General features: G+C 34.8%; 1 protein-coding gene across 1 annotated transcript in view; it reads left to right on the top strand.

The window, feature by feature from the left end:
• The window catches only part of gcgra (glucagon receptor a), a 90,366-nt gene that overhangs the window by 49,859 nt on the left and 15,827 nt on the right, over positions 1-24,680 (top strand). The window contains exons 2-7 of the mRNA XM_073849183.1: positions 16,594-16,757; positions 20,749-20,845; positions 21,091-21,198; positions 23,612-23,715; positions 23,970-24,076; positions 24,199-24,367. Coding sequence (XP_073705284.1) covers positions 16,704-16,757; positions 20,749-20,845; positions 21,091-21,198; positions 23,612-23,715; positions 23,970-24,076; positions 24,199-24,367 — 639 coding nt within the window. The 5' untranslated portion in view covers positions 16,594-16,703. The remainder of the gene's footprint in view (positions 1-16,593; positions 16,758-20,748; positions 20,846-21,090; positions 21,199-23,611; positions 23,716-23,969; positions 24,077-24,198; positions 24,368-24,680) is intronic.

A 24,680-nucleotide genomic window follows, 5' to 3' on the forward strand; every position in this document is an offset into this window, starting at 1 on the left:
CGACTGATTACAAGTTTGCATCTTGCAAAAACGTTCCCACAGGTACGTTTTCGTCATAAGATCAGGTAAAAAGATACTTTAGTCTTTTGAATAAAATCAATTTAGCTGTATGAAGTGAAATGAAAGTGGCCACAGCTGCTTGATACCTGTGACATATTTTGGGAGCGGGCCGTATTTTTATACAGTTAACTTACCTTTTTTACTATTATACAGTTTAACTTTACCTCTTTAATGCTGCAGCCTCTCATCTCTGTGAAAATGAAATTCCATATTAAAGGGGTCATCAGATGCCCATTTCCCATTAATTAATATTAATATTTATTTATTTATTCTTTTTTTACTTTAATAACAGTGAGAGATCTGGATCAGACCCAAACCTTGCGAGCAGATCTGATAAAAGTAACTAGAGTTAACTTTTCCATGCTCTTTACAGTATACACCAGAGATACTGTACATTATTTATTACCAGCCCCGACAACGTAGTTGAATCATATGGATTGAAAATGCATTTATTGTAAAATAATTTTTTCTTGCACTTTTGTGATAAACTCACACTATCACATACAGAACGAGTCAGTCTAGGAATGTAATGGTATTATCAATATCACGGTATCATGATAGCAAAACGACAGGTCTTCTGGGCGGAAAGTGAAGTTTTAAAAATATATTTAAACTTCTTTTTCTAACATAAAAGGTCTTTAAAGTTGTGTTTTGGGTCATTATGCTTTGGTAAAGTATCTGTCAAATGAACTAAAACCAAAAGCACAATATGGCTTAATCCCTGCGCATTTCAATGCGAAGCGTGCACCTCAATCAGGCGATCAGCTCGTGATCTGGTGTTTTCCGTGCCTCAGAACGGCTCAGTTCACAGTGAATGCAGTGAACTCATTATTGCATGTGCTGTGAGTTTAGCACACATTTGGGAACACAACGGCCACCAGTTATGCTTTAATTTCGCAGCAGATGATTATAGAATTGAACTAGATGTTTCTGTAAGCCTGTTTTCACTGAAGCTGGAGTTTTCCATTAAAATAAAAGCTCTACTGCTGTTTCCGTCAAAATAAAAGCTTAAAATTGAAGTATTAATTGCGGACAGCCATTTAAATGGGCAACGCTCCTGCAGTCAAAATTCAAAATATCTCTTTCAAGTGTAGAAATGAGGAAAGAAGTATTCTAATTTTCCTACTGTAGAGTGAAGCTAAAACAACATACCTATGAAATAATCATTTTCATTTATTTTACAGTGCAATTGTTTCACAATATGTGACCCTGGACCACAAAACCAGTCTTAAGTCGCTGGGGTATATTTGTAGCAATAGCCAAAAATACATTGTATGGGTCAAAATTATTGATTTTTCTTTTATGTCAAAAATCATTAGGATATTAAGTAAAGATCATGTTCCATGAAGATTTTTTGTAAAATTCCTACTATAAATATATCAAAATGTAATTTTTGATTAGTAATATGGATTGTTAAGAACTTAATTTGGACAATTTAAAGGTGATTTTCTCAGTATTTTGATTTTTTTTGCACCCTCAGATTCCAGATTTTCAAATAGATGTATCTCAGCCAAATATGGACAATCCTAACAAACCATATATCAATAGAAAGCTTATTTATTGAGCTTCCATATGTTGTATACATCTCAGTTTTGTAAAATTTAACCTTATGACTGGTTTTGTGGTCCAGGGTCACATATATGAAGAAACAGCGATTTTGTTTCTAATATTTTCAGTATACATTTTTAATCTATACATCTATAAATGAAGAATATCTGTATAAAACAACATACAAATGTAGGCAAGAGAAAAATATGTGCATGTTATCATCCTCATTATTACTATATTTAAAATCAATCTCCACATAACCATATAACATTCTGTTCAGCTATGAGTGTGTGTCATCGCACTGCATATTCACTTTCGCTTTGGACAGACGAATCGCTTGTCGCTGGACGCTTGTCGCGTCACGCCTGGTTAAGACTGATTAAGCCACAGATGACAGAGGCAGATTGTGTTAACGTCATGAGTGTCTGTCTCTCCACAGGACAAATGACAGCGGTAATGTGATTTCACAGGGAGATAAAGAGCATGTGTGTTTGAGAACGTTTTATTAAATGAGCCCTGACCAGCATCCAGCTTCATGCGCAGTGTTTCATGTACTGGGACAGATTTAATAAACTCAGAGCTGATCCGTTTAACACACCACGAGAAGGAAAGCGGGAATGATTGGCAATAAAATCTGAGCTGGTTAAAAACAGAAAAGTCAATGCTAATTCAGTAAGTGAGGGGTTATTGTTTCCTCCAGCTCTCAGGCACTGTTTGTACTTGTTGAACACCTGTAAGTGCACACACAGCGAACATGAACGCTGGGATACACGAGGCTCTAATTATCTCAGGGTGTGTGTACCGCAGCACGTGTGATCACTCAACGTGTGATGACACTCTTGGTGAACTCATGGACCCCCGTGTAACCCCATGTCGTAGACCCCATAGGACAGCTGGTGCTAACAACCTCACACAACGCTGTGTTACACCCAATTCCAGTTGAGTGACTGAATGGGTTTAACAACAGCGTGGTCAGTTCTGGCTAGTAACGCCATTTTAAAGGAGAAGACCGCTTCCAGAACAAAAATTTACAGATAATTTACTAACCCCTTGTCATCCAAGATGTTTGTGACTTTCTTCAGTCGATAAGAAATTATGTTTCTTGAGAGAAAAAAAAAAATATTTAATGGATGCCAGTGGTGCCCCCAAGTTTGAACGTCCAAAATGCAGTTTAAAAGCAGCTTCAAATGGCTCTAAATGATCCCAGCCGAGGAAGAAGGGTCTTATCTGACAAAATGATCTGCCATTTCTGAAACAAATTGACAATTTATATACTTTTTAACTTTAAACGCTCATCTCGTCTAAGTCTGCGTGAACTCTGTTTTTTTCGCCGGCCAATACAGTTAGGATATGTCGAAAAACATCCATCTAATTTTTCCCCCAACTTCAAAATCATTCTAAATCACTGCAGAAGTACCATGAACAAGGTACTAACCAAAAGGTAAAACAGCGGGACAATTTTGACGTTGAAGGAGAAAACGAGACAGGAGTTTTTCCAACTGTGTTGACCATATTGAACCGGATAAAAACGTAGACTTAGACAAGATGATCGTTTGAGGTTAAAAAGTATATAAATTGTCAATTTGTTTCGAAAATGACAGCTAGCTGTGCTAGATAAGACACTTCTTCATCGGCTGGGCTCATTTAGAGCCATTTGAAGCTGCATTTAAACTGCGTCTTAGAAGCTCAAACTTGGGGGCACTATTGAAATCCATTATATAGAGATAATTCCTGAAATGTTTTCCTCAAGAAACATAATTTCTTATCGACTGAAGAAAGAAAGACATGAACATCTTGGATGACAAGGGGGTGAGTAAATTATCTGTAAATTTTTGTTCTGGAAGTGGACTTCTCCTTTAAGTCCAAAAACATACTGCAAGCAAAAATGGTAAGCCATTTTTCGATATGGCAAGCTCTAAACTGATGCTTTTTATTTCAGGCACTCAGTAAGATTTAGTCTTGATTGGGCAGAATAAGTTACAACTAGGACTAGACTAGTCAAAAATCTGCAATACATGTACCTCTATCTACCTCAGTCCAAAAAAAAGGGAAAAAAATATACTAAAATGGCAACTTGTATTCTTTTATTTAACACAATTTATACTATGGCTTCAAAACAATCCTGCATGATTTGAAAACTGATACTTCTGAACATTACCGTCACATATTCAGCTGCATATGCGTTACAGCATTACACTTGACTGGTGAAGAGCTCTGGTTCGAACCCCATGAAACTACGGTTCGACAAAACTGCTCAAAGAAAGTTAAAATAACATGGCAACATCAACAAATGCATTTTTATATCACTTTTGCATTTGTGAACACAATCGGGTATGTTTAGGGTTGGATTTGGTGTAGGGGATTTTTCCAACATGATAGAGCATTAGTCTTTAGCACCCGGATATTTGAATTCTGAACAGCCACGATATGTACCTCAAGCAGTGTTATAAAAACGCAGCAATATGTGCCTGTACTTACTTAATAAAAATGTGCCACGGTCACATATTACGTACTTAAAAAAAGAATTGTAATGGCAACTTAAAATGCCATGGTTGTTTGACCGTTTTAGCTCATGTAAAGGGTTATGAACTGCCTTTTTTATTATTTTGTACTAGGGCTGTAGTCAAGACCACCTTTGTCGAGTCCAAGACAAGTCCAAGACCAGGACTAGTCGAGTCCAAGTCAAGACCGAGTCCAAAGAGGTTCGAGTCCAAGACAAGACCGAGTCCAAAAAAGTTCAAGTCCGAGTCAAGACCGAGTCCAGGACAGGAAAAAAAGCCGTATGCATGACATCATCAAGACAATCATTTTGGGTTATTATTTGTTGATCTAAAAGCAAAAACAGTGTCACAACTAGACTTGTAGTCAAGACCACCTAAACCGAGACCAAGACACTACCAAGACCAGAAGGGATCGAGACCAAGACAAGACCAAGACCAAGACCAAGACCAAGACAGACCATGTCAAGACCAAGACCAAGTCGAGACCAAGACCGATACCAAGTCGAGACCGGAGAGAAAAAAAAAACAGACTAGTGTTGAAGCCAAGGTTAATTTAGTTTAGCTTTTTAAAATTTGTTTTATTTTGGTATAGTTTTAAAATTTTCAGTAAAATTTAGTTTAGTTTTAATTAGTTTCTTTAACATTTTTTTTAGTTTTAGTTTAGTTTCTATTTTGTGAACACATTTCTATTTAGTTTTTATATAGTTTAGTTTCAGTTTTAGTTTTTTTGAGATTAAATAGAGATCACGATTTCCTCGCAATTCTAAACTAAGCAAAATAATGTGAGACAAAATATTAATTGTTTCAGTCTATTTAAAAGTGTTTAATTCATTTTAATGAATTCTTAATAATTTAATACATAATATTTATATTTAAAATAGAATATGTTTAACACACCAATTTTTTATATTACATTTATGAAAAAGTGGTTTGAATGAATAAATGACATGCTCACAAAAACATCACTGGATGAATCTGCATTTTTGAATCAATCTCTATTCGTTGACAAATACATTTTTTAACAGTTGTTTCCATCTAGTGGCGAAACAATGCAATCGACACAAACATTATTTGAAGCGCCAATTACTTTCAAAAGATGACGTGCTCTGTTTTAATGTCTACCATAGACATCACATCAGTGTTTATATCCAAACTATGACCTTTAATCATAATATTGCTGTGATAATATGAATGACTGGGTAACAACACCCATGATTTTTAAGTATAGACATTCCCCTTGATATCATATAATCTATTAATCTAAAGAAAACAGAATGATGACATATGGTGATACCTCATAATAGCAGTGTTAGAACTGATATACAAACACCAACCCACTACTATTACCAATGCTCGGTACTAGTACTGAGCATTTAAGCAACTAAATTACAATATAGCTTCACTGCAGATGTACAGTAGTGTAGAAAAGAAGTGACCAGTAGGGGAGAACGGGGCACAACCTAACACTTTTCGAATTTCGCGGTTTATGTAAATCCACTTGGGGTTCAGAGTACAATTTTTATCCACATTATTTTCACATTTGTCTAGTACAAATATATCGCTTTGTTTCATATTTACAGTGTATACGTTTTTCGTTATTTACCTCAAAAGAAAGGAAGTGAAACGTGACAACATGCCCCATAGATGGGGTACATTGTAACATCTGAGGGGCACTTTGTAACACGACCATATGACAGCTTAAAATGTTATCTGATCAAATGAAAAAAATATACACAACAAACTAAAATACATGTTAACTTTTTCAAATTAAGTAATGACGTTTTTAAAAAAAATAAAAATGGTCTAATTTTGGAGTTTGACAATGAACATATCACGACGATGCTTTGAACGGTCCTGATCGCAACACACAGCGGTACAGTAGTTCAAAACAATGTGGACAAATAAATGAAACACATATAGACATTCAGAAAAACATTCCCGTCCCTCCACACACAGCTCTCATAGAACACGACACACATAAACCAGCCAAAATGCTTTACATGTCTTGAAATAATAACATCTGAACATTAAACATTGATTGTCAGCCTTTATTCACCTGTTTCTTGTGGTTTCTTATCAAAATCCTTAGAAGTCAATAGTGTAAATTGCACCGCTTATGTCATGTTAGAGTGTGTGTGAATCAATGAAAATTAACGTTAGCAGGGCACGCAGATGCAGAGCGTGCCGTGCAAATATAATCTAGTGTGTGATTGGTTATTACTTTTTTGTTTTGTTTTTTTGTTTTTGTGATTGGTTATTGTTAGTGATGGGTCGTTCGGGCAGATGACGTGACGAAAAATAATATTTTAATTAAATTCGGGCGGGTGAAATGAAAAAATTAAAATTATAAACAGTTTAAAATGTGTGCTTACTGGGAACATAATAAAGACACCTGGACTCGGTCGAGACCAAAAGCCATATTTGGCAAGACCAGTGGCCGAGACCGAGACAAGTCCGAGTCTGAATACCAGCGAGTCCGAGACAAGTCCGAGACCATAAAAAAACGGTCTCGAGACCGGACTCGAGTCCAAGACCGGACTCGAGTACTACAGCCCTGCATGAGAGCAGCCCTGTATTGTGCGCTTTAATCAGAGAGGTTTGTTTTCTCTTTCATGACAGTCGTGTTCCCCTTTTGAAAAATGCTAGAATAAAGAACCCTTAAATTACAAATATTCAGTGGTCATTTTGTGGCACTTGTAAATTATGAGCGAATGCTCAATGCCTTGCCGCTTTGTTTGCTTAAGAGACAATCATAGTCACCTCTGTAATTACATTTGCTATTGAATTTAAACAATATTGAACAATGGAAACTGCTGGGAGTAAAATCGGCACTAAAAGACTGATCATTGGAGCACAGTTACTGAGACCACTTCATATTATTGTTCATGTTATACCTGTTACTTACATTTACTATTGCTATTACTTAAATATTACACTGTAAAAAAATACAGTGGATTTAATGGTAAAAGACTGTAAAAATGCTACAGTAAAAATTTGTTAAATGGTTAACGGTGAAAAACTGTATTTGACATTACATACCATTTGTGACCCTGGACCACAAAACCAGTCATAAGGTTAAATTTTACAAAACTGAGATGTATTCATCATATGAAAGCTCAATAAATAAGCTTTCTATTGATGTATGGTTTGTTAGGATAGGACAATATTTTGCCGAGATACATCGATCTGGAATCTGAGGGTGCAAAAAAATCTAAATACTGAGAAAATCTGATCACCTTTAAAGTTGTCCAAATTAAGTTCTTAACAATGCATATTACTAATCAAAAATTACATTTTTATATATTTATAGTAGGAATTTTACAAAAAATCTTCATGGAACATGATCTTTACTTAATTTCCTAATGATTTTTGGCATAAAAGAAAAAACAACAATTTTGACTCATACAATGTATTTTTGGCTATTGCTACAAATATACCCCAGCGACTTAAGACTGGTTTTGTGGTCCAGGGTCACATTTTATGGTACTACACAGTTTTTGTAAGTGAAAAAGAACATATAATTTACAGTGAATAACCGTAAATTGACATTCCCAGAATTTCCTGGTTACATTTTAAAATTAATGTTTTTTTAATTGAAATAACTCTGTTTCATCTTAGTTTTTTTTCTTATCAGTTTTGTACATTTGGGTTGTATGTTATACCTAATGTTGTTAATTTTAGATGTCAGTTCTTCAGTAGGCTGGTATATTAACATTATATCAGTTAATGAAATTACAGTATTTAACTGTAAATTTAAATTTAATTTGGATAAAAGCGTCTGTTAAATGAATAAAATTAAATTTAAATTAAAACCGTAAAACCTAAAATGTTGCTAGAATATTTTTAAAGTAAAATTCCGGCAACCACAGCTGCCGTTTTTTTTTTTTTTTTTTTTATCGTAAATTTTACAGTTTTTTTTTTTAAAGGGAATTCTATTATTATTATATTATGCACTATTTTTCAGACGTTTTGTCAGCCATTGTTTTAAGAGATGTAAGAGCGACTGACTCACAACAGAAGAAATTGTTGAATAAAGTTGTTATTTTTGTTTTCTCAGAGATTTATAACGTTACGGTTGAAGCACTGATGTCACATGGACTATTTTAACAATGTCCTTACTACCTTTCTGGACCGTTTGAACATTTTAGTTGCTTTGCTGTCTATGCAGTGTCAGAACGCTCTCAGATTTCATCCAAAATATATTAACTTGTGTTCTGAAGTTGAACGAAGGTCTTGCAGCTTTGGAACAACATGGAACCAATTTCAGAGATGTACAGTAAATGCTGACAGATGTTGTGTGAATGAGCAGCTGGAGTGGAAATAAAGGCCTGTGGGCTAACTGTTAACTGCGTGTTTTGTTTTTGCAGTATCTCATTACCTACGGCCTTTGAGCCATTAGTAAGTTTCTTGTGTTTTCACACCAAATTTTGTGTGTGGCCTTTGGGTTTGTTTAACAAGCTAAAACCGCATCTGTGCCACTGTGTTACTGTTTTTAGCCATTGCTGGCAAAGATGTGATATGAGAGTTGGCTAAAGTTGCAGCTTAAGGCTTGAAGATATCCCTTTTTACTCAGTCAAGTTTTACTCTGTCTTGTTAAGCGAGATTAGCCTAATAGGACTCATGTGCTATTCCTGGGCAATATTCCCCAACTTCCTACGAACAGCATTCCAGTATGCGCTTGAGGCAAGGTCTCAGGTGTTGAAACTGTCACACAGTGTTAGCGCTGTCTGGGGCAACAGTGGGGGGAATGAATTTTTAAAGGGCCTCTGGTGCACATAAACTTTCCTGACCCACTGACTAAAATTTAATTTGCTTTAACAGCTCGTAACGAAATGGATCTGTGGTTTGTTGCTTCACATGTCAAAGACAAATGTCTGGCTATGGGAGAATGCGTCAGTTCTGACTGATTGCTTTATAAGCAAGCTACAGTGCCTTGCAAAAGTATTCAAAAGTATTAATTCATCCATTTTTTCACATTTTGTTTTGTTGCAGCGTTATGTTAAACTGCTTTAAATTAGTTTTTCCCCTCAATTTGCACTCCATACACCATAATAAAGACAAAGCAAAAACCAGATTTGCAAATTTTACAAACTTATTAATAATAAAACACTGAAATAAGTACATTGCATAAGTGTTCATACCCTTAACTCAGTACATAGTTGAAGCACCTTTACAGCCTCAAGTCTTTTTGGGTATGATGTGACAAGCTTTGCACATCTGCATTTGGCAATTATCTGACATTCTTTGCCTCACCTTTTCACCTCTCAAGCTCTGTCAGCTTGGATGGGGGCTGGCAGACATTTTCTAGAGTCCTAGTTGTTCCAATCGTCTTCCATTATGGATAATGGAGGCTACATGTTTCTGTGAACCTTCAATGCAGCAGATTTTTTTCTGAACTCTTCCCTAGATCATTGCCTTAAAGCACATCTGTCACTGAGCTCTACAGGCAGTTATCCTGACCTCAGGACTTGGTTTTTGCTCTGATATGCATTTTCAGCTGTTAGACCTTTTCTGAGAGGTGTGTGCCTTTCTAAATCATACTCATTCAAATGAATTTGCCACAGTTTAACTCCACTCGAAGTGTAGTAACATCTAGAAGCAATATGAATGCTCCTGAGCTAAATTTCGAGTGTCCCAGAAAAGGGTATGAATACTTATGCAACGGGATCTTTTCAGTTTTTTATTTTTAATAAATTTGCACATATGTTAAAAACCTATTTTTTGCTTTGCCATTATGGAGTAGGGAGTGTAGATTGATGTGGGGAAAAAAATCATTTAAAGTAGTGTAACAAAAGGCAGCAACATAACAAAATGTGAAAAAAAAAAAAATGATAGGGAATGACTAATTTTGCAAGGCACTGTATGCTGAATAAGAAAAAATACCAAAAATATTTTTTTCTTAAACTTATTCTTAATATGTGACCCTGGACCACAGAACCAGTCATAAATCACACAGGTATAGGTGTAGCAATATCCAACAAAACATTGTATGGGTCAAAATTATTGACCAAAATTATCTAAATTATATATTTTTTTATGCCAAAAATCATTATGATATTAAGTAAAGATCATGTTCCATGAAGATATTTTGTAAATTTTCTACCATATGATTGATTGATTATTAATATGCATTGCTAAGAACTTAATCTGGACAACTTTAAAGGCGATTTTCTCAATATTTACAGTTTTCTGCACCCTCAGAATCCAGATATTTAAATGCCAAATATTGTCCTATTTCGCATGTATATAATTTTTTTTTTTTAAATCGACTTTTTTTGTGGTCAATGCTCAGATATAAAAGTAGATTTTTTTACATCATTTTTAAAACTTATGAATCAGCGTTTCATTTAGTTTACTTACTGTAAATAAAGTTGAGAGTCATTAATGCTTGTTGTGATTTAGATGTTTATTTGCAAATAAAAAAAGAAAAATTATATAAAACCTACAATAACATCTGCAGTCAATAAAGCCAGTGAAAATACTATTTACACTACTGTTTTATTTTGTTTCTATATAGTAAATGTCTGCTTTTATACAAAACGAGCAAAACAGGTTTAAACAATGGTTTTCGAGAAGAATATAAAAATGCACTTTAAATAAATCGCATGCTCTTTTCAGTTTTTTCAGTGTACATATTACATAATAATACAGTACCTTGACATTCTTAGCCAACTGGCTTGGTTAATGAAAATATTGGCAGGATGACCTACTGTCCAAACAGTAATTCTCAGTCTGTGTGTCAGGGTTTAATTGTTGATGATCTCTCACTGAAAGAGTTTTGACTGGGCCGCACATACCTAACCAATCATTCTGATGGATTTCTGCCGGACGACAAGAACATTAGATTTAAACTGGAGTGCTGCATAATGCCTTTCTGTGATCTGTCGGAGGCTTTAGTGTGGAGGAGAGAACATGGTGTGAGGTGGCCAGCATAATGGAAAAATTAGAGATTCTAAATGCACATATGTGACCCTGGACCACAAAACCAGTCTTAAGTCGCTGGGGTATGTTTGTAGCAATAGCCAAAAATACATTGCATGGGTCAAAATTATTGATTTATTAGGAAATTAAGTAAAGATCATGTTCCATGAAGATTTTTTGTAAAATTCCTACTGTAAATGTATCAAAATGTAATTTTTGATTAGTAATATGCATTGTTAAGAACCTAATATGAACAACTTTAAAGGTGATTTTCTCAGTATTTTGATTTTTTTGCACCCTCAGATTCCAGATTTTCAAATAGATGTATCTCGGCCAAATATTGTCCTATCATAAACCATACATCAATAGAAAGCTTATTTTCTGAGCTTTCATATTATATATACACATCTCAGTTTTGTAAAATTTAAACTTATGACTGGTTTTGTGGTCCAGGGTCACATATTTGCTTAAAATATTTAAATATGGAACATAGCGGACACAGTTTTTATTAAGAAAAAAAGTGAAATGACTGCTCATCCCTCAAGTTTTCAAACATAGTTTGTGGGTTTAAGACAGGCTTGGCTTTTTCCAAATGTAAGGTTAACTGGAAGATTGAAACCAAGTAAAATATGACTCAGCAGACTGTTTTTGTTTGTTGCATTGGTCAGGGGTTTTGCAGGATGTTTTGTTTTTCTTCAACTAGGTTACTGTATACGTCTTTGTCCTTGTGTCCAGGAGATAGATGGAAGTGATTTCTGAATGTACCACAGCTCAATTCCAAGGCTGACTTATCCAGTTTCCAATTGAGTTTTATAAATGTACATTTAAAGTAAACTGATGGAAAGTGAACATGTAATGAAACCAAATCACAATTACTGGCCCTCCAGAGAGCCACTGTAATATATTTCCCAGGGGATCATAAAAATGTATTTAGAAACATTCTGTGAGTAAAGGTGGTTCAAATAGTGTATTTCTAGAGTGCGTCAGGCAGAGCAACTGCCATTGAGATGAATGTGAATGACAATGGTTGCATTGTAATGAAAGATATATATTTTCTAAATAATGTCAAATTGATGTCATATTAATTTGTGTCTGGGGCAACCAGATTGTTAGTCTTTTGTATTCACCACAATAAGCCGAATGAATATGAAACGTCATTTAAGTGCCTGTCCCAGCCTGTCCAGAGACTGGAACAGAATGGAATTTGAAACGTTTTAGCCAAAAATGTTTCCATGGTAAAGGTGTTTTTTGCAGAAACGTTTCAGATTTCGTTCTGTTCTCCGACTACGGCTGAAGTAGGGATGTGGATCGATAACTAGGTGAGTAACTATAACTACACTTTGAGAGGCCAGCATACGGATGCCTAGTGTTGCTTACTTCATTGGCAGCAGCCTACTTGAAACATAATCTGCATGTATGCATGTACTTTATGTCATACAAATATATGTGAAAACCAAGCTGATTTCAGTAGTTTGTTGTTAGAATGTTGCTAAGCTGAAAATGTGATGTTCTAATAAACATGAAATGCGTAAATACAGTTGAGGTCACCTTGCAGAATCTGCGAAATGTTAATTATTTTACCAAAATAAAAGGTGTCATATGAAATGCATGTTATTTTTTTATTTTGTACTGACCTGAAGAAGATATTTGACAATGAAATACATTTACATATAGTCCACAAGAGAAAACAAGTTGAATTTCTAAATCTGAATCTGTTCAAAAGTTTGCATACGTCTGGAACTGTGTTTTGTTTGTCTGTTTGTTTTTTGTGATAGCTGTTTGTGAGTCCTTAGTTTGTCCTGAACAGTTAAACTGCCTGCTGTTCTTCAGAAAAATCCTTCAGGTCCCACAAATTCTTTGGTTTTTCAGCATTTTTGTGAAAAAATTCCAACAAGAACAACTGAGGGACTCATATGCAACTATTACAGAAGGTTCAAACACCCACTGATGTTTTAGAAGTAAGCTAAATGCATTAAGAGCAAGGGGTGTGAAAACTTTGAATTGAAGATCAGGTTAAATTTCACTTATTGTCTTCTGGGAAACATGTAAGTATGTTTTGTAGCTTCTGAAGGGCAGTACTAAATTAAAAAAAAATAGGATATTTAGGCAAAACAAGAAAAATGTACACATCTTAATTCTGTTCAAAAGTTTTCACCTCCTAGCTCTTAATCCATTGTTTTTCTTTCTGGAGCATCAGTGGGTGTTTGAACCTTCTGTAATAGTTGCATATGAGTCCCTCAGTTGTCCTCAGTGTGAAAAGATGGATCTCAAAATTTTAAAGTCATTGTTGGAAATGGTTCAAATACATAAAAAGGCTGACAAACCAAAGAATTTGTGGGACCTGAAGGACCTTTCTGAAGAACAGAGAGCAGTTTAACTGTTCAGGACAAAGAATGTGTTGGATCATTCAGGTAACAACACAGTATTAAGATTCAAGTGTATGTAAACTTTTGAACAGGGTCATTTTTATAAATTCAGTTTTTGTAAACATCTTTTATGTGAAATATCTTATTCAGGTCAGTACTAAATAAAAAATGACATGCGTTTTGTATGATCCCTCTTATTTTGAAAAAAAAAAAAAACTTCACAGATTCTGCTAGGTGTATGTAAACTTTTGACCTTAACTGTACATAGATAAATATTTAGTGAAAACAGAGGTGGTCTAATTACTGGGAGATACCAAGGTACATGGCTTTACCATTGGAGAAACTTAGGTCAGGTGTTACTTTAAAACCAATCACATTACAGTTTTCACATTATTGAATTAGGATACATATGAGACATATGAAGATTAGGATATTGATTAGAGTAGTATGGTATATTTTTCCAAATCCATCCAGTTTGTAAACTGAGCTTGTTGGAGTGCATTCTTGGCTTGCATCCTACAAGTTAACTTTCCTATGATGATTAAACAGAGAAAAAAAGGAAATTGTCATCATTTACTCACTCTCATGTTGTTCCAAACCTGACTTTCTTTTTCTGTGGAAAGATATTTTGAGAACTGTCTCAGTGTTTTTTATATCCATACAATGGAAGTCAATGCTTGTCAAAACTGTTTGGTTTCCAACGTTTTTTAGAATATTGTCTTTTATGTTATACAGAAGAAAGAAAGTCATACAGGTTTGGAAGAACATGAGAGTGAGTAGATGATGGCAAAAACAAGATTTAGTCTGTATCTATCCGGTGCTCATATCTGTTACTGTTATGCTCTGCACTAACATCTATCCGTAAACCATGTGAGTAATTGAGCTGTAAGGGATAGTGTATTCTGTCTGCTACTATCTGCTTCATCACGCAAGCAAGAGCTTGGAGCAAAGACAGTGACATGGTCAATAGTCTGTGTCCTTCCTTTGCCCAGAGGCTTCTGCAGAAAAGTGGGATAATGAGCGTGTTGTTTTTAACTGTAGATCAGTAGGCCAGGTCTTAATTGCACTGCAAACATTCTTTGTTCTTGTATGCTATCCTGATCGCTCACATTCAGCAAACAGTGAAATGAGTTTAGGGAGCCAATGAGGCTCACACTGCTTGCATTATTACTCAACATGATGTTTGCCATTTTAATCAGTGGAAAAAACCAACATCAGTTCCAGTTCTCGCTCTTATTTTGGGAATAGGGATGGGGGATATGACCTAAATCTCATGTCACGATGTTAACAGTACATATTCATTGCTTACAATAATTGTATGCATTACATAACCTTGTGGTATTGGCTATTTTTGAATAGTTTGTTCATTTTTTCATTATTTATCACTTTTTATATTTGCAACTTAAAGCAACTGTATGTTTTGTGAATGTTTTGTGACTTTGGAGCTCCCTACAGTTAAGTGAGTGGAACTAACTGTTGGAAATGTTTCATTGCTGTAATTACAGTAGAAATCTGTGCACGTGAATTTGTTGCTGCTGTAAAGCAATCTGGCATTTTCATGGAAACCATGAAACTTACCGCCAAACTTACTTTAAGAACAGATGTTTGGGGGAGGAGAGGGCAAGAAACTGACCTCCTTTGCCTTATTAGAAGTTAGTGTACCATCAGAATTATTTTGAAACTGATATTTCAATGTGTGAAGAGATGGATCTGAAAAACATGGTCATTGTTGGAAAGGGTTCAAATATGCAAAAGATGCTGGAAACTCATAGAATTTGTGGGACCTGAAAGCTTTTTTTAATTTATTTTTCACAACTATTCCAAAAAACAAAAAAACAAAAGCAGCTTTAGTATTAAGAATCAAGTGTATGTAAACTTTTGAACGGGGTAATTTTTTATAAATTCAGCTGTTATTTTCTCTTGTGGACTATATGTAAACATCTTTAATGTGAAATATCTTATTCAGGTCAGAATTAAATAAAAATAGTATGCATTTTGTACGATCCCTCTTATTTTGGTAAAATAAATAACATTTTGCAGCTCCTGCAAAGTTTATGTAAAATTTTGACTACACCTTTTCAAATAAATGGTGTTTCAAATTTGAACTTTCTTTCATCAAACAATCTGGGAAAAACAAAGCAGCACTACCGATTTTAACATTAAAATTGTAATAAAAATTCACTATACTGTATGTACTTTTTTTAAAATGTACTTTTAATCAAATGAATACAGCTTTGGTGAGATATTTTTTTAAATAACAACTGTAATATATATTGACATACATTACTAGTCAAAAGTTTTTGAACAGTATTTTTAATGTTTTTTGAAGAATAGTCTTCTGCACCCAAAGTCTGCATTTATTTGATCCAAAATACAGGAAAAACAGTAATATTGTGAAATAGTTGTACTATTTAAAATACTGCTTTCTATTTGAATATATTTTAAAAAGTAATTTATTCCTGTGATCAAATCTAAATTTTAATCCTTCAAAGATCATTGTAATATGCTGATTTGCTGTTCAAGAAACGTTATTAAAACAGTTGAGTACATTTTTTTTTTCAGGATTCTTTGATGAATAAAAAACCCAAAGATCAGAATTAATCTGAAATAAAAAGCTTTCGTAACGTTACACTGTACCATTTAAAAGCTTAAACTTGTTCAAAAGTGAGTATACAGAATAATGTTACAAAAATGTCTGTTTCAGATAAATGCTGTTCTTCTGAACTTTCTATTCGTCTAAGAAACCTGAAAAAATTCTACTCAGCTGTTTTCTACATAATAATAATAAATGTTTTTTTGAGCAGCAAATGAGAATATTACAATAATTTCTGATCAAGTGACTGGAGTAATGATGCTAAAAATTCAGCTTTGAAATCACAGGAATAAATTACATTTTAAAATATATATTCAAATAGACAACCGTTATTTTAAACAGTAAAAATATTTAAAATGTTACTGTTTTTGCTGTGCTTTAGATCAAATAAATGCAGGTTTGGTGAGCAGAAGAGAAATCTTTAAAATAAACATTTAAAATCTTACTGTTCAAAAACTTTTGACTGGTAGTGTAAATGACATTACTACCAGTATAGATCACACGACACATATCATCATAACATTCAGCTTTACTTAAGAACACACTGTGCATTTGCGGTTTGATAATGTGTTTATCTTTTTGACTCTTCCCATCTGTGCTTTAGGCTGTCTGGTGATAGCTGAAGCCTTCCTATGAGGTGAGCATATCTCTTCGGACCCCCGGCTCCCCTCCCAGTGCCGCCAGCAACAGCAGCAGCAGCAGCAGGACTAAGGGATGTCACAAGTATTCCTCCTCCTAACCCTGCTCAGTTTCTCCTCCTGCATCCAGGTCAGAGCATATTACCCTTTCTCTTTTTTTCACTCTTTCTTAAGGTGACCAGATGACCGTGAAAAATTGTTCCATCCTCTGCACAGTTACACAGTTGCTCATGTTTGTTACATGCCTCTCAATATTCTAAAGACGAAGCTCAGCACTTCTGATTCTTTATATAGTACTTTACTGTTACCAATATCAGTTTAAAACATTATTTTATAGCAATCAGACCAAAGCCAAAGCTAATTATCAGGACAAATGGCGCTCTGTAACTCCATCAAGATGAGAGCCATGACTCGTATAATCAGGACTGATTTTATCTGGACATCTGGTCACCCTGCTGTCTCCTGTGCAGGAAGACCTACTTTAACCTGCTTTATACTTCAGCATATATTTAAGAAAAGTACTTAGTATAGAAATAATACACTTTAAAGGAATATATACACAAACTACGTGCACTTCTTTTTCACAGCAGTGTGCCGTTTTTATTTGTGCACTGCATGCATTTCATTTTAGATAAATAAGTTTGAGTTGTCTAGCCAGATACATATACAAATAAAGCTGAGAACAAATAAAAATACCACAGACGCACTTGTCAACTCTTTTTTTCGAGTTGGCTAGGAGTCTGAGCATTATGCAACTCACTGAAAATTAGATTAGGCAGTAATTCAGCATATTCATGTGAGGAAATAAAAAGAAATATGAATATCACAGAGGTTCATTAGTATAGCTCAGCTTGCAGGAGTTGCATTTGCTGTATTTTATGGTAAAAAATTAATCCTCCATTTTCCGTTTATTGATTGTAATAAAAGCATTCACTAGAGTTTAGACCTTGAAATAAACTGTGTTCTCATACAGTCACTTACAGTACTAACGTGAGTTATTTATTTTATATCTGCTGTTATGACACTTACAGTTGAGGTCAAAAGTTTACATACACCTTGCAGAATCTGCAAAATGTGAGATCATGCAAAATGCATGTTTTTTTATTATTATTATTATTATTATTATTATTAAGTACTAACCTGAATAAGATATTTCTCATAAACGATGTTTACATATAGTCCACAAGAGAAAATAATAGTTGAATTTTAAAAAAAATGACCCTGTTCAAAAGTTTACATACACTTAATTTTTAATACTGTATTGTTACCTGAATGATCCACAGCCATGTTTTTTTATTTTGTGATAGTTGTTCATGTTTGTCCTGAACAGTTATACTGTCTGCTGTTCTTCAGAAAAACCATTCAGGTCCTACAAATTCTTTGGTTTTTCAGCATTTTTGTGTATTTTAACTAGGGGTGCAACGGATCGTAGATGATCCGTGATCCGTACGGACCAGCCCCCACGGTTCGGCACGCTTGTGATTCGCGGATTAACTGTTAAATTTATCCATCATAGAGTAAAACTTTATAATTTGCACGTTTTGTCTTGCCAGTTTACCTATTCAATCAATTTTAAACCATTGCAGTAAAAGAGAACACGCGCGCTGTTTATTTATTTATTTATTTATACCGCTGCTGCACACACCAGAAGCGAGCACGCGCACAGAGAGAGAGAGAGAGAGAGAGAGAGAGGCGCGCGATTCAAACTGCACGATTCACAGATTGATTCCTCTTCAACTTCTCTTGAACGGAAACATACATACGAAGTTATGTTTAAATACCCGTTGTTTTATTCTGGTAAACACAGTCGGTTATGTCTTCAGTGAACCGAAACAGCTGAGAAAGAGATGCGTGCCAGTATTAGGTCCGTGCATTAGGCCTTAAAGAGACAGCATCCTATAAATACCTGCAGTGAGAAGCACTAGTTATTTTACAATGAATTATTAAATTTCTGCACCTGAATACTAGTATTATTGATTTTATTAGTAACTTAATGTTGTATTCATCTACAGTTGTCATTTGTGTAATTGTTCTTGTTTTGTACCTTCTGTAGCTTCAGAAGGGCAGTATTAAATGAAACATGATATTTAGGCATGATATTTAATCTTCATTCTGTTCAAAAGTTTTCACCCCTGGCTCTTAATGCATCATGTTTCCTTCTGGAGCATCAGTGAGCATTTGAACCTTCTGTAATAGTTGCATATGAGCACCTCAGTTGTCCTCATTGAGAAAAGATGGATCTCAAAATCATACAGTCATTGTCGGAAAGGGTTCAAATTAGGGGTGGGCGGTACACCGGTTTCATAGTCAGCACCGGTGTGACATTGCGCCACGACATGGATTTTCTAATACCGTCAATACCGTAATAAATCAATTATGTGCCTCGAACGGCTGCATTTACATCAATAATAGCTCATTCTAAATAATAAGGCATTAAATTTTCTTCAAACGTTCAGTTGTGGTCTGAATACCTGTCCTTATACTATATATCTTGTTGTAAATAAAGTAAAACATATTCGTATCAGCTTTGCAGGTGGTAGGTAAAAGGGGAGTGGCCATTAAATGACTGGTGAAACACAGTGAAGAAAGGTCGGGCCTGTAGCCTTTACCAGGGGCGGAGTGGCAATCGGGACGACCGGGACTTTTCCCGGCGGCCGGCCGAAGGATTTACACAGCGGAACACAAATTGAGCGGGCGCGAGGCGAACGCGACGGGCCTGTTTACTTTTACTTTCGATTTTGCGATAACGCACACTCTGTGTAAAGGGAGCAACACATCTTATAACATATATATATATATATATATATATATATATATATATATATATATATATATATATATATATTTGTCAGTGAGTACAAGATTGCAGCAAATCCTCCAGTCTATGTTTGTAATCTCTCTTTACTTTCGACCCGTGATCATTCAAATCTAAAGGTCATTGTACACTGAGTCCGATTTTCGTATGCGTTTTTTTTTTTTTAGTTTTCTCATATTCGCCATCCTTATCAAAATCGTTATTATGGATGCGAAAATGCAGAAAATCAAACACGATCCGATTTTTTTTTTTTTTTATGACGGACGTATATATTTTTTTTTATAACCTGTATTTTTTTTTTGTTTTTAACGTGCAAAAATCTCGGACGAAAATTTCGTACTCTTGTGTGCAATGACATTAACTCCAGCAGCTCGTGTTGGATGCAGGGTTGCCAAGTCCGCGTTTTTCCCCACAGAATTGGTCTACTTTTAAACTGTTGCCATGGGTTGATTTCCCCCAGTTATTTAAAGGTTTTAAATATTGCAGAAATTAAATTTCAATAAAAAAAATATTTTTGTTTTGTTGTACACTGTTAAGTAAGATCTTTAGGTTTTTTGCAAAATAAATATGTTAAGAATGCATACTCTCCCATGTCTCTTTTTGATAAGGATACCTACCATTTACTTATTATATTATAAAAATATTAACTTTATTCACATACTAAAGGGACAGGACAGGCTGCTCCTCCCAAAATGTACCAAAAAAAGTAATACCGTGATATTATACCGTCACCGTTCAAAAGATGAAAAATACCGTGATATTAATTTTAGGTCATATCGCCCACCCCTAGTTAAAATACACAATATTTTTGAAAACACAAAGAATTTGTGGGACCTGAAGGACTTTTTTGAAGAACAGCAGGCAGTTTAACTGTTCAAGACAAGAAAGGGACACATGAACAACTATCACTAAACAAAAAAATGTGTATCATTCAGGTATGTAACATTGTATGTAAACTTTTGAACAGGGTCAGTTTTACTCTTGTGGACTATACGTATGTGAAATATCTTATTCAGGTCAGTACTAAATAAAAAATATCATGCATTTTGTATGTTCCCTTTTATTTTGGTAAAAGAATTAACATTTCACAGGTTCTGCAAGGTGTGTGTAAACTTTTGACCTCAACTGTATTAAATGCCTTTTAGTCACTATCTATTTTCATTTTATGGAAAGACCAGCTTTCTAGAAGAAAGACATTCACACAACTTTTTGGCTTTTACAAAAAAAATGCAATTATAATACTTAATTCAAGTGACTTGAGAGTGACTATAATGATTCATGTAGTCTCACTAATTGGCTCTTACAGGTTTCATCTGCTGCATCCCTCAAAACTTTGATGGCAAGATGGATGATGTACCGAGATGAATGTTTTCGAAATATTAGCAGAGAACCGCCGATGACAGGTGAGTTATTCGGCATCCTTCCACAAGTAATGACTAGAGTCTGACTAGAGAATGGCTTGTGTAAATTCATCTGGAGTCCTTCATAGACTCTGTGGACAGCCATGATGAAAGTGCATAGCGCTGTTAAGGGATATATGTTGGAAAACACTGCTGAGACCTCAGATTAGGGGTCATGTCACATACTGATCCTGTCCAGCACTGTAAACAAAGCCCAGGTGACTTTAACATTAATGGTTGTTTTCCAGGTCTTGTGTGCAACAGAACATTTGATAAGTATGCCTGCTGGCCAGATGCACTGCCTAATACTACAGTGAGTGTAGCCTGTCCCTGGTACCTGCCCTGGCACAAGGAAGGTAAGACTACGGGAAAATCAAAACAAAGAAACAGATTTTTAAACTCTTTAAATCAAATTTGAAAATTTAAGTTTTTTTGGTTTTTAGTATGAATATGTAAGCCTTAAGGTTATCTATGAGCTAGTGTGCTCCAATACAATGGCAAAATTCACATTTACAAGACATAAGCTTTTAAAACTTACAGTCTCTAACTTCCAGGAATATGGATCAATGGTTTTGATGACATCACCCTGCACTTCAGCTTCTCATCAAACTTTGTCCAATCAAATGCTCTCTAGAAACTAGAATCGAAAGTGGAAATCGGTCACTTTTTTTTACAGAATTAATATTTTCTGTATGATGAATGTCACTTAGTGCACTATATAGGGGATAGGGAACAATTCAGACAGTGTTAATATGCTTTCCATCGGGCCAAAAGAAGTCAATAGCACGGAGCGGATCATATGAGTCAATCGGCGCAGATCACAAAATTTATTTTGACCCATTTGAATTCTACACAGAATGCTATATTTTATATCAATATGGATGAGATTGTGGCTGTCATACACTGTCAACTACAGCTTTATCGAGCTCAACGACTCTTCCCCAAACTGTTATATAAGCGAAACACTATAGGCTATTTAAAAAAGGGGTGGGATTACTTGATATGTCCTGCTCCGTATTCCTGTTTCTGTTGAAATTATTAAGTCCGATGCGGAAGAACGTGCATAGGCAACTGTCCGGGTAGTGCGTTAACGGGGCGAGGAATATGAAGTCTCTGGTGTGGTCATTAGGATCATCCATGACGGGGAGAAAAAAATAAAAATAAAATAAACACTGATACAAAAAACGGAAAAGAAACGCAGGGAAAGGTGCCGGGTAAACTGTTGCGGTCGGTCCTTCTGTCACGGGTGTGTGCAGGACGAGACGAGACGATAGACGAGATAAACAATCAACAATATATTTAATAGAATTCTCCAAGATGAACAAGGCTGGAACAGGCAGGAACACAAAGGGCTTTCACACACATCAAAATAACGTTAAGGACCGACAATACACTGAACTCAAAGACAGACTTATAAAGGGTAACTCATGATTAAACACGGGTAACGGTGATTACACAAACGAGGACTAAACCAAATGATCACAAAATGACAGGGGGAAGACAAATGGGAAAAACCAATGACAAAACTGTGACAGTCTGACTATTGCCTGAATTTGCTATATTTCATCATCAAAAATTCCCATTGTCACTTGCTTTATTCCTGAATGAATCAGCCATTCGAACGAATCAAATGAATAACATTATTCAATAATTAAATCAGCGACTTGGCGCCTTCTACTGGCGGTTTTAGTTTCATTTTTAAAGTAGCCTATCTTATTTAAATCATTTAATATTTCTATAGTCAGTAGAAGTTTTTATTTAAAACATTAATCTGAACATAAATTTACATATTTGATTGCACTCATGCCACCTTTGAGCCTCATTAAACATATAATAATATACCTACAAGCCACTTTGGTTCTTTTGTGCCACCTCTGTGATACAAATTAATTTAGTTAATACTGATTTAATAAATTTTGTTAATACTGATTCAATAATAACTGGTAACTTCTATCTATATATATATATATATATATATATATATATATATATATATATATATATATATATATAAAGGGATTTTTCTGAGTTCATATTAACATGACTTTTGATTCTGAATTTGGTGTCTAGGCAAATTTGCGATATTAAATGTCTTCTGGAAACCTTTAAAAATTGAATTGAGATTGAAACTGTTCTGACGGTTCTCTTTGCTAGATATAGCAGTTTTGTGAAATTATGACAAAAATAAACATATTAAAAAATAAATAGAGTATGCTTAATTTCACTAAGTGTGCAATTAATCGCAGTTTATCACACAAAAAGGGTGCGATTAATCGTGATTAAAAACATTTAATCTTTTAACAGCCCTACTAATTAATTAAGTTAACGTGTTAAACTTGATAGCCCTACTTAAAACTTATTTACACTTGGTTAAGCTTGAAATATGATTACAGCAGTTTCAACAGTGTCTACCAAACCACTTTATTTGTCTTGAAATTCTGAAAAAAGACAGGTATTTGAGTTATTTTAGAGTTATTTATGGATCTATCATATTATTCGCAATTAGTCACATTATCAAAGTAGGTTGCATTTTCTTTATGCAAAATATATTTGTATATCCTTTTCATTTTGGGGTGAAATATTAGCTGGGCATGTATTGACAGGCTGCACAATATTTATGATTCTGAATAAATGCATGTCTATGTATTATATATGGATGCACTTATTTTAGCTTAGCTAATTTAACACCATATGCAGTATTCTCTAATGCACACATGACACTATTTTATGCACCTGTGTGATGACTCAATTTGTGTGTTTGTGTGGCAGTCCGACATGGATTTGTGTATCTGGAGTGTGATGCAGATGGCCAGTATAGCAAACAGAAGAATGCCAGCGAATGTCTATCACGTGACCCCACACAAATCAACATGGTAAGTGAGAAACAAAGCAACCCTTTCGAGGCTAAATGAATAGGTGATTGTTAAATTAAATATGTGTTAGCTCTTAACCTTTCTAAAGATGAAGTGTGTTCATTTCTGCACCACTAAAGGCTAGAATACACTGAAGACTTTTAAAGTCAAAATATCAGATTCAAAAGTACGGTTGGACTATTTTAACAGTGTCCTGACTACCTTCCTTGGCCTTGGCATTGTCTGAGCAGATGTATTTGTGTGTCTGTGTGCAGCAACACTACGGACGGATCCTTAGTCAGTTTCGGACCATGTACACTATTGGATATTCTCTGTCTCTTGGGGCGCTGGTGCTGGCACTGGGCATCCTGGTGGCCTTTAGGTAACATTCAAGCCAAGTGGGAATTTATTCCTTCTGCTTACAATTTAAATTGAAAACGTGTTTAGCATCAGATTTTGGTGTAATGCTTTTGACTTTTATTCATTGCACTCTGATCTCCGCAGGAAGCTGCACTGCATGAGAAACAACATCCACATGAACTTGTTTGCCTCCTTCATCCTGCGAGCCTCTTCTATCCTCATCAAAGATGCCATGTTGGAAAGGCCTGATGACTTCCATGTTGGTCAGGACATCACCACTGAACTGGAGGTGGAGTGGCTGGTTAAAAACGAGGTCCAATAACCTGCTGTCTTTTTTATGATATTTTACTAAAAGATGATTTCAGAGGTTTGGGGTTGGTAAGATTTGTAATGTTTTTGAAGAAGTCTTTTATACTCACAGAGAGTGCATATATTTTAATATAAATATATGTAAATCAGTAATACTGTGAAATATTATTACAATTTAAAATAACTGTTTTCTATTTAAATATTTTAAAATCTTTTTTTTTTTTTTTTTGATTTTCAGCATGATTACTGCAGTCTTCAGTGTCACATGTTCCTATTTTTGTGGAAACTGTGTTCCTTTTTCAGAATTCTTTGAGTTA

The sequence above is a fragment of the Garra rufa genome, chromosome 1, assembly GCF_049309525.1.
Source record: "Garra rufa chromosome 1, GarRuf1.0, whole genome shotgun sequence".
In the NCBI taxonomy this organism is placed as follows: Eukaryota; Metazoa; Chordata; class Actinopteri; order Cypriniformes; family Cyprinidae; genus Garra; species Garra rufa.